Genomic DNA, 19,944 nt, shown 5'->3' with positions numbered 1-19,944 from the left:
ACAGAACCTAGTATGAAGTTGATCAACCTATAAAAACACTGCCTATGGTAAGTTAGTTACAAAATTTAGAATGTACTGGTCGATGTTACGAATTGATGTATCTTTCACCTTTCTTCCATAGGATGGACAACATATGCTTTGAACAAGTTTTAGTCTTGGACTTAGGACTTATCTATCCCTAACAATTCCCATATCCTTTTCCAATCATCAACAGTCCAGTTTATGTACTTTTTTAGCAAATTTCAGCCTCTTTGCAGTACCTAAAATTGATGTATAGTTTGTTTTTTTAACTGCTGTATGATAAAATATTTTATGGTATTTGAGTCTTCTTGATACTGTAAACCTGGACACTTAGTACATAGTTTGTCATTTAGGTTAGATGTTCTTTCTTTCCTATTTTCAAATTTACCTGTCTCTGTCTCACAATTTAAGGTGTACTTGAGTAGCATTTGAAGTCTGTAATAAAGCTTCACATACAATCCAGAAATTGTTGCAAACTGTGCTCTACTGCATTCTTTATATTTTTTTAGCCACAGCATAAAAAAAATTGTATATGGTGTTCTTATCATAGTTTCTTTGAGGAGTGCTGTTAAACTTATTTTTCTAGCCTGTACAAGTACCATATTGTTAATAATGCATGGGGTACCATGACAGTTATTTCAGACCCTAAATTTGATCCAGTAGGATCATTCAAGCAGAACCCTTATGCCAGGTCCTTGGTACAAGGATATGGGAATTCTAAATAACAAATATTTCTCACCCTGACTTCAGTTGTCAAAAGGGATCAGTGAAACATTACCATAATGTTAAAATTATGGGATGGAAAGAATAACAAAATATCCTTTTGTTCTAGTACTTGTGCACAGTTACTCTAAAGATTCAAATGTTTGAAACCAATTTTTTATTCTAAAGATGTCAAACTTCTGTGCAGAATTGAATTTTCAAACATCTATTTACACTTAAATACAAAAAAAAACATTTAGTCAGTAATATTTTACATGCAGGTAAAGATAAGTAATTCCTAGAAATTCAAATGCAAAGGATTAGTACTTGCATGAAGTTTCTTCCAGGTGCATGATAAATATAAATCCAATATACTCTGAACAAAAACAAGAAGAGCCTGTTGGTTTATTACTGTAAGTCATTTATTGAAATCTATTTTGCATTTGACAATCAATAATGACCAAGGTTACAGTTCAGCTTCATCAAAAACATATTGGCTAAAAGAACCTGTACACAGGATAAAGAGTTATTCTTTTGGAAAGTGGAAAATATTAAAACTGATAATACATTTGGCAAAACTATTCTGAGGTATACAGTTATGCAGTCTTTGAAAGATTTCACTAGTAAGCTCTTGAAGTGGAAGAGCTACTTTTCAAATTAAGGTATGAGGACAGTCTTGAAATAGGTATTTGGTTATAACAGTTGGAGAATATTAAACAAATACGAACCTGTTTATACATATTTCCTTCCTGCATAACTGAAAGCAATATGTTCTCTAAATCTGAAATTTTATTTAAAACAAAAAAACATTTCTATAAAGGAGAATTATCCACAAAAATAATCTTATTTAAATAATGACAATAAAAAGAAATCATGAAATTTAGGTTATTAAAATAGTTTCCTAATTTGTAAAGGCAGAATTAATTTCAAGCATTCTTTATAAATTTTATACGAGATAGTCTTTCATAAAAGTAAAAAATATGAGTATAGGAGGTAGCCTTGGATTCTTTATGCTTATAAAAGCTAACTCCTATTAAAATTTTTAATATCCCAAGTCATGTATATCCACATTTTTGTATTAACATCAACACTACATTGGATAATAATTCAAGATGGTTTTTCAATTGAAAGTAATAAACTAATCTTGTAAAAACAAAAGTGATTAGGAATCAAAATGATATACACTTACTAAGTGCAACAAAACATGAGATTCAGAAAACTATCTCATTGTGTTTATACTTCTAATGTTTTGAGTTTTATTTGCGGAATGTGCACATTAGAAAGGTAATTAATTATTTTTTGTCCACAAGAGCACATCTCTTCTAATTATGCACTCTTCTTCAAAGATAAATTTTAATTATTAGTTAAAAATATGCCCTACTGTTAATATATTTTCTATGAAAATACCTACCAACTTTATTTATGTACTGAGAAATTACTCTGGAGAATTTTAAAAAAACAAAACGTTTCTTATCTGCATATAGCAAACCCAACAACACAAATAGAAAATCGCATCACAGCAACAGAGAATATTGCTGGTATGGCTTTTTTTTTCTTTCCTTTTTTACAAAAATTGGAAGTTTTTATTACATGCCCTAAACAGTTATTAAAACTGCTGCCTTATTACAGTTCATATGATAAGGTTATAAATAAGTTTAATCCTTCCAACTGACAATAACTACATGACAGGGTTATAAGGAAGCTCAATCTTTCCAGTTTATAATTTATCATAACTTGAAATAAAAAACATACTGCAAGTTAAAAGATTCATGAAAATTTAACTTACAAATAATTTTGAAGCATGATGGTAAAAAAAAAGTCTGTGGACATTTTTATTCCAAAGAAAAAGTCTGCTCAAGAAATTACAGACATTCACAATTTTTGTCTTTTAAATAATTTTCCATGAATAGTAGCCAAACACAAAAATCACTGTTATTCTTACTATAATAACCAGGACATGACACTTTTAATAACAAATAATAATAAAAAATTTCAGTAAAGTATTATATTACTTGGACACAACCAATAACAGTTTCATCACAATAAAATTCTGCAAAATGAAACTGAAACAATTTGTTTATTTTGGGTTTAAACATTGCTGTAATCTCTTCCCAATTTATTGCTGCAAGCTGTAATCCTATTGCAAGTTCATAAGATGTATTTTCTTAAATAGCAATTTATACATGTGAACTGAGCATAACTATATTTTGTTTAACAAGACTTAATAAGCTTATCAAAGCATTGTAATTAGACAGTAGAAAAAAAATTTGTAACCTACATTAAAATGTTGGGTATAGACAAACCACATCCAGAGGGATCAGCTTTAAATATATCCTAATGGACAGCCATGAAACAGTTTGATATGTATTCTTAATTTTATGAACTCTACAAATATGACACACAATGCTGTATCCAATATTTATCATTTCAGTTTACAAGAAGGAAATATAATAGAACTATGATTTATAAGTGAGTGATGTGGTTTCTTTGGGTATATGCTGGTAGGAGATACTTAGAAAATAAAATGCCAACAATAACTGCACAATTATTATCTCCTAATTTATCAAGACAGAAGCCGTACTTTTGAATATTGAGCCTCAAATGTCAGGTTGGAATTTGTACCACAGAATTGTATGTTAACTTCACTGAACATAAAATAACAAAAAAGCTGATCACCTTTCAGGAATTATATGACATCAATGCACATTGTATCTGATGATTACAGTAGCACAACAAATATATATATTTATATCTATCCTTGGCTCATGTTAGAAAGATCATGAAAACTTGGTTTTCACATTTATAGTGTTTCTGTCCTACTATTTTCTTAATCACTTATTCTCATACCGATCAAAATAACCATTCTGACATTTTCTCCATTTCTGTGACACACAAACACATATGCAAAATAAGTGCACAAATGCATGAACTGAAAAAAACATCAACAAAATATAGGGGATTATCTGTGGAGAAAATATGCAATAACAAACCTCTACCCACAATAATGGAACATAACATCTATGTTTCACTCAGATGTAATTAACCCTAACACTTAACACTAATTCTTCAATAATCAAATGATAGACTACTCAACAAAACTTAACATGAGTGCAACAAAGCACTGCACGTATATATATAACACCAACATTTCATCATACACTGGTGGGCTGAGCTTGGCTGGGATTAATCTTAGGAAAATATTGCATGTTAATATAACATATTTGATTACTTTGTTTCAACATATATCCAAAACTTTACATCATGAAATAAAACTAAACCTTAACCTCATCTTTTCTCCTTTACATTAAAAAAAAAGTTTACTGCAGAAAGCTGAGGGAGTCAACAATTTTTATGCCTTAAAAATTAACCCTCCTAGATATTACAAAGTGTTTGCTAATTGAACTTGCATATTACTTTCCTTTCAGACAACACTCCTATTCTTAAAAATCCTTTGCAACATAACCATCTGAATTATTATTAACCACATGAAAGTTCCTGTACCTCTAACACTGGAAAAACTGAAAGAGTAAAGCTATTACAATGAACTTTCCCTAACCACAAGTGATTAAAACATGGATTATACAACACCCTTGTTTAGTCCTAACTTCATGAAAGAAATGTTAGTTAAACTCACTGTTTTAAAGTGTATTATCTTCTTTCAGGTTCCTATGTTTTAAATTTGCACAACAGTTTTAAACTGGAATTATACTATTTATGTCTACACAAATATAACTATACTAGAAATTTTTGTAAGTGTTCATTTCTGTTAATAAATATTTATATCTAGTAAATACATTTTGAGTACACAGACAAGTGAGGGAACACATCAGAAAAACAATTACCAGATACAAATACCAATACAGTTGTATTGTGTATCATGCCTGATAACTACTGACAAACATTGTCAATTCTGATAATTTGGTGCTTATGTTTTGCCTGAGAGTTTGTTTTTTTTCTCAGTTATTCATACAACAGCTATCTGTGCATGTCCATCCCACAATATTAAACTGACAAACTATACATTTGTTTCAAAAATGATAACCACTACTCCACAATCAGCCCCAGGCTTATGCGATAAAAGTATAGAGGGTGTTTGGTTCATGTGTTGTCATCAGAATCCAAAACAACAGGATATCCTTATGAAATATCTGCTGATATTTTAAGAATATTTGAAACATTAATATCAGACCTATTATATTCCTAAAAATGACATTCTTTTCCTTGAAATTCCCTGTGGGACTAGACAGAAAATATAAGGTTAAAAATATATATAATAGGCCTAATACCAACATCTTATGATATGTACAATTAATAATATTCATACTTTGCCAGCTTGAAACAGATTGGCTTTGTGCTTTATAGTCATAGTGGAATAGTAAGAGTTCAGTTGTTATACTGATTCATCCTTGATAAATGTACTTCACCTAAATGTTCAAATCTAACCAGCAAAGGGTTGTGGGTTAACCTGCAGCTATCCCATCCATGAGTAATGTGTTACAATTCTCATGTGCTTGTGCCACTTAAAACTGGAGATTGAAAGCACTGGTCCTTTGTGCCTTACAAAACAGAGCATAGATTTAACTTTTAATTTAATGTCACTAGCTTAGAAAAAATTTTTCATGCTGTGAAAATATTTGAAACAGTTAAAGTTCTTCAAGGGTCACAAACAAACATCAGAGTCACTTATATCTAAATATCATGCTGAAATATCTGAGATTACAATAACAATGAACAGTATATTTCAAATTAACTGAAACAGAATACATAAAATTAATCAAAAATTACTTTTCTCTTGGTTCAACTGAACAAAATATTATATTAATATTTTTTTAAAAATTACAGTTATTAATCATTATGATCAAGAATTGAAAATTTAAAAAAAAAAATATGAAGAGGTAACTAGAAAGCATTTTAGACTTTTCCTTTTATTGACTTCTTGTTGAACACGCTGAAGAGTTTTAAAAACATCTCAATTTGACTTGTTTTCAGTGCACACAAAATTGAATTTAAAGTCATGCTACTGGTACTCAATCATTCAAGTATGACACAAGTAAATCTTGTATAGTATGGTGATCAAATATCATGATCAGTAGAGTATTTACGATCGCCTAAATACACCTTTTATTTGTAACACTGTTTTGTATAAATAAATACTAAATCATACTAAAATAATGTTATGAACCATATACAAGAAAAAGAAATACAACACAAGCATTCAACATTTACTTAACTGATAACAAACTTGAATCAACCTAGCTACATTTGAAAAACATTAAAATAATTTACTAATTAATGGTATTCACTGAGGAAATCCCAGTCAATGCATCAGACTTCTTTTGAGACTTAAAATCAAATCCCAGCCCACAGAGTCCTTTTCAAACGTTCCCTGTAAGTGGCAGCCAATATGTAGTATTAAACTACCGCACACTTCCACTTTTGTACATACACTTGGCTTGCAGGACCCAGAGTCGACTGATGATGTGATGAACAATTTTGTTTTAGTTAACTATATTTATAAATTTGTATGTAGTATCAGTTGTGTATGTTTTACCAATACTCTGTACTGAAATATCATGTCCATAGGTTAGGGAACATTTTCTATGTAAAAGTGACCTTTTAACTTTGACCTTTAACCCATGAATAGGGACATAAAAATTCATGAACCTAACAGTTTCTTTACATAAATAGATACCGAAGGACACCAGTCAAAATTAAACATCATAATATATTTCTTACACATTTTAGAAAGTAAAATCTGATGTAACTGTGCAAACAGTTACCAACAAAAACTTCAATTTAGATTAATAGCAGTAAACGTCTTTCTTAAATTTGTACATAAAATAAGCATTTTCCGATTGCAGTATGATAATATTTAGAAAGTACTTATATCAATTATATAAAGATGAAAAGCCACCCACCCCATCACGCCGATGTCTTGGCTGTTGTGGTACTGATCAACAAGCAACTGACGCAAACCAACAGCACTTTCTGGTATCACGAGCAAGATTATCCGTTTTAATTTTTTCCAGCTATACGTATATACGAAACAGATGATGCACTACTCTGGGCACCTAATTAGATTTCAGGGTAGGCTGGTAGAGATATTGATGAATAATAAAATCAAATTGGATATAAGATCAATCCACACTTGGTATTGCTGATGCATAAAAATCATAATCATTGATCAAAGTTCCCCGTTATGTTTGCTTGCTTATCAAGGTGGTACTCTGACACAACAACAACAACAAAGTTTGTCCAACTAGAACCCTCGACCACAACTCCATAACAATCCATGTTTTACCCAAAATACATTTTAATTTTGAAAATGCCTAAATTAAAGCTTACTTTTTCAACTCAGCAGCTTAAAGCCAAAACAAATATTTTATTATTACAACTAATAATTTGCAGTCATACAGTTAACCACATAGGAATATGTCTTTGATAAGTTTAGTTCACATGTTTCAAGCTATGATGATTTATCATGAACATCTAAACATAAATTGAAAATGTACAGAATTCAAAGTGCTAATGAAGCAATACTTAAAGATGTACAAATACACAAAAATATTTTTTGAACTACCTGAAATAGGATAGTCATTCTTTATACATACTGTTACCAAATTATGATTAATTTTCAGAAAATGTCTTTATAAAACATTTATTTAAATATAATTTTGAAAAGAAATATCTAAATTATTTCTCATTGTATGTTGAGTATTCAGCTTGTGTGTGTGTGTATACATATATATTGATGAAATACAGACTTCATACCTTGACCAAAATAAACAAATATTCTCTCCACCCTATTTCTGTTGTGTGAACGTCTTTTAACTCTGTGTAATAACAATTCTTAAGTATTTTATTCTGTTTATAGATATGTACCGATATAATTGCTAACTGATAACTAAATTTAAAAGAAACTTATAATCTAGATGAACTAACAAAAAACACTCTTAATGAAAACATGAAAAAGAACTTTAAATGCTCATTAAGATTTAAAAGTGCCAAGTTAAGTTGAGTCAATATATATTCAATATATGTTTAAATCTTAAACTGAAGCTTCTAACAGGCACAGTTTGCTACTAGTGTCAATGTTACAGACTGAAAAGTGATGAACAGTGGCAGCTGGTGACCTTTTAGAGGCAAGATGTACTTACATTTTCAACCAACTTAAATTATCTTGAAAAACCTTCTCTGGAATGCTTATTTTTAACTTTCTCATAAGGAAATCTATAACTTATCTAACTAAGCGGTCCCTTTAGCATGCCAATGAGGTATGCTCAGTGTTCTCTGTTGAAATACGTTTCCATGCACATAAAGCGTCACTGCTTTGCACCATAAAATGCCAAACCAGCCAACTAACCTTACACAAAAACATTAAGTCACAAAAAGTACATTTAACAAGGACATCCTGCATTTGGCAACATCCATTGTAAAATTCTGTTGATTCATGTCATAGACCTAACAGTAAAGTTACAAAGTTGTTTTAAGCCTAACTCAAAGAAATCATGTGCTCACACTGTTACAACTGCATTGATCATTAAAATTATAAAGCAGCATTATTTTTAATACAGTAGTAGTTTATCTAATCCACAGGAATGATAATTAAAATGAATTTTAGTGCTTTTTGTATTGTGAACAAGATATAGTACAAATAATTCATGCAAAAATTCCCTATCTCCTCTGTTACAGCTTTTTCAATCAGTACTGGTCCATTGCAACCACCTTGCTGATTCATGAAATATCTCAAAAAGCTATTCACATGCATATTGTAATCATTTTTCATTGTACTGGTACATTAGTAGTTGGTTAAAATTTAGTAGGCAATAAACCAGTCATTGGTGTTGAAAAGGTTAAACACTACTGCACTGAATGTGAGGAGAGACCAACATTCATAGTAACAATGAAATTGTATTTAAAAACACAGATTGTGATGTCTTAGAGATATGATATGAAGAACCATTTCTAGAGTTATAAGCACTTCCTACTTTGACATGTGACCTTACAGTTTTATCCCATAAGACACTTCAGCAGCAAGTGACCATCAATTAAATAATTTGAAACAGTGTGGAAGGACATCAAGAGTTGAAAGTGAGATTGTTAAAAATGTACCTTTACTGTAGTAATGTATAACAAGATTTTTAGAAACATGTCTTTACTCCATTAATATCAAATTCCAAAATTATTAAAAGTATAGTCATATCACTAAATGTACATTATTCAAAGAAATTATATAGAATCATAGAAGAAGTTAGTTCATTAAAATCTTTAAAAAACCTTACCTTTCACATGTTCTGAGTTCTATGAGCATACATAACTCCTACGCTTTTAAGGGTAACTAGTGCAGATGCTTCAACTCAAGGTTATTTTAAAATTAAAATATATTATGAAAAAACAAAGAAAAAGTTAATAAATATTAAAGAAGACAGGTTTTACAGGATACATTTGATTCAATCCATGCATTATGTTAACAATCATCACAATATCTCAAATTCATTGTCATGCTATGCAACACTTGACGATTTACCAATTTTTACTGCAATATGTTTTTTTTTAAATATATACTTAGCAGTTGGATCCTTCTCATAAAACGTGCATACAAATTTACAGGTAACTACTTATCTTTAAATGTTATATCTCTGAAAAGAAAAAAATACAGGTTATAGTTATAGACTTAAAAACATTTGATTTCAACTGTAGATAAACCCCATCCAGTGTTACAAGATAGCCTCTTTTAGCATATTGTTAGTGTTGTCCTAAATGTGGTAACACCATTACTACTGATTTTCTTTGTATACCTAACATCAAGCAGGGGTCAGCTTATTCTCAATTGCTTTGATACTACTGAGACTGTTCAGAACCCAACAAGTATATGTCTCAGAATGCAATATTCCTATCACCAGTGAGAATTTTCATCATAACGAGTTAAGGATCAAATGGCCTCATAAACAGTTTGATAGTTATTTAATTAAAGTCTGGATTGAATCATCAGAATTAAACAATACCACTACTGCTTCAATTAGCACCCAGTCTGCATATCAGGGAGATGTGCTTGGCTGGTTTATTCCCAATTGAAGTTTTCTGGCACTCTCTTATTTTTAAATATAGAACAGAAATTTCAACTCCTTGTAATGTCTGGAATCTGAACTGCCCAACACAGTGGCCAAATTTGTACTTATTTCCAGGTTATTAGAAAGTACAAAAAACAAACTATACTCCAATACAAAATATCATGCAAAACATGGAAGTGATCCCATATCATGGGCAATACAAGATCTAGTCACTTGGCTCTCTAAGTTTTCTCTGCACGTTTTACAGAATCAATTGGTAGACATGGCCAATGAATACTCTACAAAGTGGTTCAGTGTGGTACTGCCTGAACACAAAGAATATTTTTAATATTTTGTGTAGAAGGAACACAGTCTTTCCAATCCCTCGCATTGTCATGACAAACCACTACTGAGAAGGGAGTTCTTTGAGAAGTGCAATTTATTTTAGGTTACCAGATCAAAGCCCCCTCACTGAAGTGCATTCTTTTATCCCAACTTCAATAATAAAAACCATGGCAGCCCTCTGTTACCCACCTGCTCCCCTAGATTTGGTCTTGCTGACTCACAGACTAGGTGTTAATAAAAGTTGTGGTAGCTTTGTCTTACACAAACTTCCAAATGTATTTGTATAAGAATATTTTGCAATGTTTATTCCAACTGCCATATAAAAAAATCAACTGAATAGGAATGATGAAGAGACCATTAAAAAATAAATTAAAACCAAACTAAAATTTTATTGTTTATAATTTAATAAATTCCAAAAACATATTTTAAACAGATCTGAAAATATCCCACTCCAAAGCGAAGTCTACCATTTTATCATTTGTTACAAGTAGTCCTATAGCAAGTCAATAAACTATAAAGGGCATACCCAAACAAAAATAAAACAATTTCTGAACTATTTATATATTGACAATTTCTATCTCTTAATTATGCTTAGAAAAATTCCAAGTATTTCATGAATATTTCATGTGCTAATGAGTAGAAACACACAAAGTACTCTGATTGGCATCATTCACTTCTAAGAAATTCCTAGTCTCAACATTAAGAAGTTAAGTAATAAACTTTATGAACTTAAAAAAAAACATTTATTTGAACTAAAATAATTATGATTAACAGAAAATTACAATTTTAAAAAAGGTATGTTTCTATCCAAACTTAATTTATTATTATTTCTCAAAATAAAGTTTTACTTTAGAACCAAGAAATTAACAATCCTCATAAAAAGTGTTACTGTGTCAAAACCAAATGACAATCATCAGAACAGAGCAGGTTGTTGAATCTCCAAAACAGGACCTTTCTGAAACAAAAAATGATACTAAGTTGCATCTGGTATTGTTAGAACCGGAATTTCAATCACATTTTCAATATTTGCTAAAAAAAATAACTTTGGGAAATTTTTATGAGCAAACTTTGTTTTATTTTCATATTTTTTCTTGAAAACACTAAATCCAAAATATTTCACCTTGATAAGCCTAAAAATTATAAATTTTGAATGTAATTATAAACAAATGTCTAGAAATGTGTAGAAAAAAGAATTTTAGCCCACGTGTGGGATTACAAGAGGAAAATAAAAAAGAGCTTACAGAAGAAAAAATGCTGTATGTAGTGGGAAATACTTTGTCTTCTTAATAAATCTGCAGAAGTCCAGAAGAACAATTCTGACAAATGTTAAGTACCAGAGGACTAGTCCTAGCTTTTCATAATCTGGTTTTGTTTTTTGGTTAAACTACCTCAAAAGGAGGATGGTCTTGTACAAATTCAGGCTTTTTAGGTTCATTAAAAAACAAAAGCAAAAAAAAAACAATCAACCTTCCAAGTGAATTTCATTTTTTAACAGTATGCAAGATGGCCATGGTTCAATTCAAAGTATAATGTAACTAGAGAAACTTTCTTGCAAAGAACCAGACAGCAAAATAAAGGATTAGAAATTATTACGTTCTTTTGTTCACTTTAAAATGTGATATTTAACCACACTACAATAACACTGCAATTAATATTATACAATGGCTGTATCTTAAGCATATAATTATTAAAGATAAAAAAAAGCAGTGTTGTATCAAATACATATTTTTGTGTTACTTAGAATTACCAAAGAGCAAAACTTTGCACAAAAACATGTACAGAAAAGTTATTTTCATTCAACTCAGTACAATAAATTAGCAAAGTTTACTCAAGCCATCATCAAGGAGGTCCAAGCAATTCGTAATTGATCACATTTTCAGAAAGAACTTACGATAGTTTATAAGTATGCTAAGTACCATCTAGACTGGATGTTACATTCACACTTCATTTTTAAAATCCACACCAAATCTTGAAAATCTCATGTGGAATTGGCTACTTAGTGAATTTACATATAAAAATTCCCAACAACATGGGTTTTGGGTATTCAAAACTCAAGGTCTTATTCCAATGGTACTAAAAACAGCATAGTAACAGTTTTTGTTTCCAGAAATTATCATACAATGGCTATACTAATGAAGTGAATAAAAACCTATAACCTGAGAACTTTTGAAAGTTTAACCTTTCAAAAGTGCTCAAGTTATTAAGTTTTTATTAATTTCTACTAAGACTTCTTGAGCCTACATGTTTTTCAAACATCATGGACATATTAATGAAATCTAACTGTACCATACTTCACAGTGTTAGTATATCATCAACTACACAATATTTATTAGACAAAAGTATACATAGTAGCATTTCTCAGAATGAGACCTGTGTCACAACAATGACATTTATCACTAGCTAATGTTCAACACAAAAGTGCAACTGTGCAAAAAAACCAAGTGACCTTCCTCAGAATAGAGTTTAATTGTCTTATAACAAAGTGACATTTTTCAAAATAAACTTAAATTTATCACCAATTAAGTAACATTCTTAAAAATAAGTGTAACAACCAAGTGAAGTCTTTTGTAACAAAGTCTATTATCGTAACAACTGAGCTATGCTAAAACCACAAGGCATTATTCAAAATAAATTCTAAAATAACTACTAATAATGGCTTTAATTACTCATCTTCTAGTAAAACAAAAACAAATTATCAATCAATCACGAAGATAAAAGTCCAATGGAAGAGCACAATACCCACAACTAGATATTTGTTCACCATTCAAATGAAATACATAACTCAGTAACAAAAGTTGCAACTGTTTCTTCAATATCTGACTTCATCTCCACTTAAACTGATATTAGAATCAGTAATACTTAACAGGTTTCAAACTCATATTTCTTTGTGGTGCAAAAGACAACTGAAACAGCAACCCAAGATGTTCAGAGGTGTAGCCAGAACTGGCCATTGGTTGTTTTTTTTTGTTTTTTAGTTTGAGTGCTTGATGTAAGCGCCACAGGTGTGAAGCCATGCTGTTGATGGTCCCAATGGTACTGTGAATGTGACGTTGACAAACAGAAGTTGTGATAAACAATTATTCACTATGTCAAGCCTGAAAAAGCAAGAGACACTGCATGGGTTCTTTAAACCCCTTCATGAGAAAAAACCTGATCAATTTGCTGCAGATTAAATCAGATTAAATCAGAATTGTCAAAGTCATCACTGTGGCCTTCTACCAGTGCTGCCACTACCACCTCAAGTCCAGTCTGGGACATTGGAAATTACATTTCTGATGATGTCAGCATTGGTAAACAGGTAAGTCAACTGTCATTAAATTAATTTTGTATTAAAAATCATGCAAACACTCTGATGAGTTTTGGACTGAATATTCATTGCTGCTAGTGATTGTAGGCCTACAGCCACAGGATGTTAGGCCTGCTCTGTGAAGTACAGCTCTAAGCCTTTCTCTTCGAAGTTATTGTACTCTCATAACAAACTTTCCTATGTGTGAAATAACTTAATTAGAACTATGTCTTTCTGTCTCTTTTAGATAAACACTGAAACCAAAAAATGCCTCCTTGAGAATGCCTGGAAGCCAGGGAGTGATTATGTTTTCCACCAGTGTGGTCCAAGAAAGCTGCGTTTTCAGCATCGTTGGCTTTCACAGTGGAGATGGCTACTCTACAGTCAACATGCAAAGGGTGCTTTCTGCAAGTACTGCTGTCTTTTTGCTCCTGATGGTGCTGGTGTTGGAAGCCAGAAATTGGGACAACTAGTGAAATTTCCATACACAAACTGGAAGAAGACTTCAAGGCACATGAATCGAAACAGTACCACCAAGACAGCAAAGAAAAAGCTAACAATTTTTCACAGGTCATAAACACAAGTTCATCTTGATGCAATTTACAAGCAAGAAACTGAACAGAACCAGCAATATTTAATGCCTATTATTGATACTGTATTGCTGTGTGGGAGACAAGGTTTAGCTTTGAGGGGAAAATATGATTCTAGCCCAATGTTTGTTGGTGAAACTGATGAGGAGCCCATCAATAATGATGGGAATTTTCAGGCAATTTTGTGCTACAAGGCAAAGGGTGATGTCAAGCTTTCAACAAGCCTTAAGAGTACAAAGAGGAATGCTACATATCTGAGTCCTGAAATTCAAAATGAAATCATCAATGCCTGTAATACTCATGTTCTTGATGCTTTGGTCAACAGGGTTAATGCTGCAAAGTGTTTTTCAATAGTAGCTGATGAAACAACAGATATTTCAGGCATTGAACAATTTTTGCTGTGTGTTAGATATTTGCATGCCAATGACAACTCTGTAACAATGAGAGAAGATTTTTTGCAATTTATACCTGTTTATAATGTGACAGGCACAAACTTGGCTGATGTTATCATAACCAATCTGACAAAATGTGGTACTGACATGGCTTACCTGTGAGGACAAGGGTATGATGGTGCTGCCTCTGTGAGTGGGAAATTCAATGGTGTCCAGAGACACATAACTGATAAATTCCCACTTGCACTGCAGTGCCCATTCCCTAAACTTGGCAATTTCTGATGCTTGTAAAGAAGTTCCTGTGTGAAATTGCATGGGAGTAATTTCTATCATTGAAAACTTTCTCAATACACCCAAATGAAAGCACATTTTGATTCTTTTGGTGGAGAATCAAGCACCTGAATCTAAAAAAAAAAAGTTTGAAAGGTCTCTGCCCCACCCAGTGGGTTGAGAGGCATGACTCAGTCATTGCCTTTCCAGAATTAATCCATGCAGTTGCAGATGCCCTTGAGACCATATCAGGTTGGCAAGACAGATTCTGCCACGTCAGCCAACTAATTGTTGTATTCTCTAACACAGCCAGAATTCATCATCACTCTACTTACCATTGATAAATTGTTTTCCTTTAGTTTACCTTTGTGCAACTTACTGCAGCAACAGAACGTTGATTTAGGTGCTGCGATGCATTACGCAGAAATAGTGGAAGATTTAATCCGTTCACTCAGAAATAATACTGTGAATGAATTTAACAACATTTTCTTTGAGTCTCAAACTCTGTGTAATGAGCTTCAAATTGACATCATAATGCCAAAGCAGGCTAAAAGACAGATGTACCATGCTAACCCACAAACCACTAGCCCTGAGGAGTACTTTCGTATTGTTGTATTTGTACCATTTGTTGATCGCTTTCTTTCACAAATATGTGACCGTCTGTCCAGTCACAAAACTCTCCTTACAAACTTCATGTATCTACTACCATCAGGATCTACAGCACAACAATGTGACCAAATTAAAGAGTTGGTCAATATATACAAAGCTGACATTGACAGCACTTCACTAGCTGCAGCAGGTGAACTTAGGGTTTGGTGCAAATCACTTGCAAACAACAGATCAAAAAATGTCATAGATGCATATGCAATGCAGAAATGTTCCCTGTCATTTCTAGACTGTTGAAAGTATTTGCCACACTGCCTATGTCAATGAGCTCAGTGGAGCGTTCGTTTTCAACTCTCAGAAGACTCAAAATGTATTTGAGAAATACCACCACTGAAGATCGATTGAATGGCCTGGCCTAATTATACATTCACCATGATATTAAAGTTGAACCAAACTGTGTTATAGATGTCCTGGCAAGAACGAACAGGCGTTTGAGCCTTTCATAGATATTCGATTGTATTTCTCTAGTTCTGACAAAACTTGCTGTATTAAAAGAGTGTTCATTCAGAAATTTACATTTGACCATTAGTTGTGTGTGAAATTATCTGCCCAACCACCTTTGGCTATGCCTCTGAAGATGTTACACGATCCTTAACAACAACAAAGAACTTAGATAGAAAGTGTTAGTTATATCTACAAAACAGAATCAACTGTATTTCAAGTCCCAAGATACATTTTCTAAAATATATTCATCAAAGCAACAAACAATACAATTCCCTTATTAGAACAGGTATAACCCACAAAGTATCAGATCATTACATTGACTGCATCCATGGAAAATAATTCTTTAGATTTTTTTATTTACGTCCAGCAAAAAAACAAAACAAAAACATATATAACACATGTATGCAACGGGTGGTACAACCAAAATCCCTATTTTGTGATGTAAAAAATTATGCTTACATAGTTACACAGAAGCTGCTTTTGGTATTCACCATTTTTGTACATAACCTACATTCTTTTGATAAAGTATTACCATATTTTGGGTTGAAACCTACATATGCCCCCAGACCACCATTGCATTAGCATGCTAATTGTGCTTATGATCTCACAAATTACACACACCCACATTGTTTCAAACTGCATACTGGCCTGTACATACCAAATTGCACAAGAAGCCTTAATATGAAGCCAGATGTAAGACAACAATTTCAATTTGCCGCTATAAACAACTAATTCCAATAGTAAATCCTTCACGGTTCAGTAAGATTTTGAAATTTTGCTCATATATCCCTTTACATACCATAGTAATATAATGCTAAGTGTTTAATAAATCAAACCTAGTTTCTCATTCAAAAGAGACAGTGACAAATATGTGAAAAAAGTTAAACCTTTTTATCAGGAATGGAAATTTTGCAGATCTAATATGGTAGTTAATACACTCTTAAGGTACTTGTTTAAAGAATGTATTCTGACCAATTATTAATTTTACATTAGTTTAAAATTAAGGAAACATAAAACTTTACTAACAATATTATATCTATAATAGCTCCAATCCTATAAAACATTAATACCTACAAATGCCAGTAGATTTTGGTTTGTCTCTAATCCATGCATTTTTTATGAGAATTATACTTAAGTTCATGAATTAGCATATGAACCCTTATTTCTACAAAACATAGAACAAGGAAAAACACATCAAAGTTTAAGGAAAATTAGTAATTTCAATACACAAAACATCTTCCAGATATAAATAACTTTTTCTTTGTTGTTAAGCAAAACAGTTCACAATGGGCTATCTGTGCTCTGCCCACCACATGTATTAAAACTCAATTTTTACAGTCATAACATCCAGGACTTACCAACAAGTCATTGTGGAAGGGTTTTTTTGGTTTTTTTTCATTCACTAGGGAAATAAAAAAAATTTTCTTTCACCTTAAAACAGATAAAAGATAACCCAATTTTCAGCACTATTTTTTTGGCTTCTATGGAATTCATACACTGCTATTTCAGTTGTTCTCAGGCACTCAACATTGCACATGAAAAGATAACACTAAGGATATATAACTAACAGCTGCTGTTAATCAAGAGGCACTCTAAACAAAACATTTTGTATTGTAAGGTAAATCCCAGCCAAGCTGCTTACAAGGATACACTTATCTATCCACAATCACATCACACACAATCCTGTTGAAAGAGTCCATCTTACATTAATGTACAAACACAATGGACAGGCAGGATTTAACTGGAGCATTAATCAATATTATCCATATTGAATTTCCTGAATTCACATGAGACAATATAAAAAAACTTTCACATGTACATAATATGGCTAACTATTTATCGGAACCTACTAGTTACAGGTATTACTAATTATAACATGATATGAAATTAGTTTTGTGCTTTTTCTGTTTGTAACCACCAGATGGCACAGATGGTAGGAAGTCCACTTTTCCAAAGCCATGAAAAACATTCTAGTGAGGTAAAACATCCCAGTTACAAAATACTCAGGTGTCACCTCCTCCAAATGTTAAAAGTTCACTCAGTTTGTTGGCTGGAAAGGGCAGCATCACCACGGCAAATTGGACATGTTCGATTGGACTATGAATAAAAATGAAAGTAACCATCTTGAGAAGTTTGATTACAAAGAGAAGCAAGCATAATACCATAATAAACTGTTTCATTAGTTGTTACCTTAATCTTTATTATTAACTTATGTTGCCTCAGTAGCTTTATTGCAAGTTAAAAAGAAAAAAAACAACAGGTATTGTAACTAAATAACTATTATAAAATAAAAACTTTAGTTATTTCATATTTAAACTGATCAAAGCAAACAAATTTTTAAAAATAAAAAAATATAGCATCTGTTTAGATGCAACAGACATAATAAAAAAATGTTTATGTAACTAAGCAACCGTAAGAAACTTACCTTCAGCCACTTGTCGACACAACGAGCATGGAACTCATGACTGCAGGGTAAGACACGGAGAATCTGTCTTGCTTCAAAATCACACATGCAGACAACACAGGAAGTTTGATCAGTCTCATGTTTGTCAGAGTCAAAACGATACGAAGGAAGCTGTTCAATTTCTGAACAGAAGTACAAAAATCAATATGAGATGAACTACTTAATAAAAAAAACAACAGAAGAAAGCAAGTCAATACAAGATGAAAAAAACAGTAAACAAGTCAATACAAGATGAACTACTTAATAAAAAACAAAGAACAACAAGTCAATACAAGATGAACTACTTAATAAAACAACAGAAGTTAACAAGTCAATACAAGATGAACTACTTAATAAAAACAACAGAAGTTAACAAGTCAATACAAGATGAACTACAAGTCAATACAAGATGAAACTAAAAAAACTAAACAAGTCAATACAAGATGAACTACTTAATAAAAAAAACAACAGAAGAAAGCAAGTCAATACAAGATGAACTACTTAATAAAAAACAACAGAACTTAACAAGTCAATACAAGATGAACTACTTAATAAAAAACAACAGAACTTAACAAGTCAATACAAGATGAACTACTTAATAAAAAACAACAGAACTTAACAAGTCAATACAAGATGAACTACTTAATAAAAACAACAGAAGTTAACAAGTCAATACAAGATGAACTACTTAATAAAAAACAACAGAAGTAAACAAGTCAATACAAGATGAACTACTAAATAAAAAACAGAAGTAAACAAGTCAATACAAGATGAACTACTTAATAAAAAACAGAAGAAAGCAAGTCAATACAAGATGAACTACTTAATAAAAAACAACAGAACTTAACAAGTCAATACAAGATGAACTACTTAATAAAAACAACAGAACTTAACAAGTCAATACAAGATGAACTACTTAATAAAAACAACAGAACTTAACAAGTCAATACAAGATGAACTACTTAATAAAAACAACAGAAGTTAACAAGTCAATACAAGATGAACTACTTAAAAAAAACAGAAGAAAGCAAGTCAATACAAGATGAACTACTTAATAAAAAACAACAGAACTTAACAAGTCAATACAAGATGAACTACTTAATAAAAAACAACAGAACTTAACAAGTCAATACAAGATGAACTACTTAATAAAAAACAACAGAACTTAACAAGTCAATACAAGATGAACTACTTAATAAAAACAACAGAAGTTAACAAGTCAATACAAGATGAACTACTTAATAAAAACAACAGAAGTAAACAAGTCAATACAAGATGAACTACTAAATAAAAAACAGAAGTAAACAAGTCAATACAAGATGAACTACTTAATAAAAACAACAGAAGTTAACAAGTCAATACAAGATGAACTACTAAATAAAAAACAGAAGTAAACAAGTCAATACAAGATGAACTACTTATAAAAAACAACACATTCATTCAACAATAAACCCTTTGCCATATTCAATGTTAGTGTTTGGTTCTACACTGATTAACAACTAGTTCCACTCATACGACTCACAAAATTTCAAAATAACTTTTCTAAATTATCCATAAATATTTGAGTTTCTATATTATTGACTCTCTTTATTTGTTATTAAGTATCCCTATCTTTGTGGCCTATATTTACAAATTAAAAAATGATCTGTTAGTGTTTAACAGTGGAACAAAAACCATCTTTAATATGTTGTGTACAAGAAAACACAGACATACTTTGGATCACCTACTGAATGAT

General features: G+C 31.4%; 1 protein-coding gene across 3 annotated transcripts in view; it reads right to left on the bottom strand.

Annotated features, from left to right (window-relative positions):
• Nucleotides 1–1,127: 1,127 nt before the first annotated feature.
• LOC143256081 (E3 ubiquitin-protein ligase RNF38-like) overlaps nt 1,128–19,944 on the bottom strand; it is a 113,015-nt gene continuing 94,198 nt past the window's right edge. For 2 of the 3 annotated variants that reach the window (XM_076512756.1, XM_076512755.1), the window contains exons 11-12: nt 18,192–18,352; nt 1,128–17,863 (exon numbers count right to left, since the gene is read on the bottom strand). In XM_076512756.1, coding sequence (XP_076368871.1) covers nt 17,801–17,863; nt 18,192–18,352 — 224 coding nt within the window. In that variant the 3' untranslated portion in view covers nt 1,128–17,800. Of the gene's footprint in view, nt 17,864–18,191; nt 18,353–19,944 lie in introns of those variants that run through there. The other variant, XM_076512757.1, reaches the window with a different exon arrangement.

Source organism: Tachypleus tridentatus, chromosome 7, assembly GCF_004210375.1.
Source record: "Tachypleus tridentatus isolate NWPU-2018 chromosome 7, ASM421037v1, whole genome shotgun sequence".
In the NCBI taxonomy this organism is placed as follows: Eukaryota; Metazoa; Arthropoda; class Merostomata; order Xiphosura; family Limulidae; genus Tachypleus; species Tachypleus tridentatus.
The sequence above is the reverse complement of the archived record's forward strand: the minus strand, read 5'-3'. Positions and strand labels throughout refer to the sequence as shown.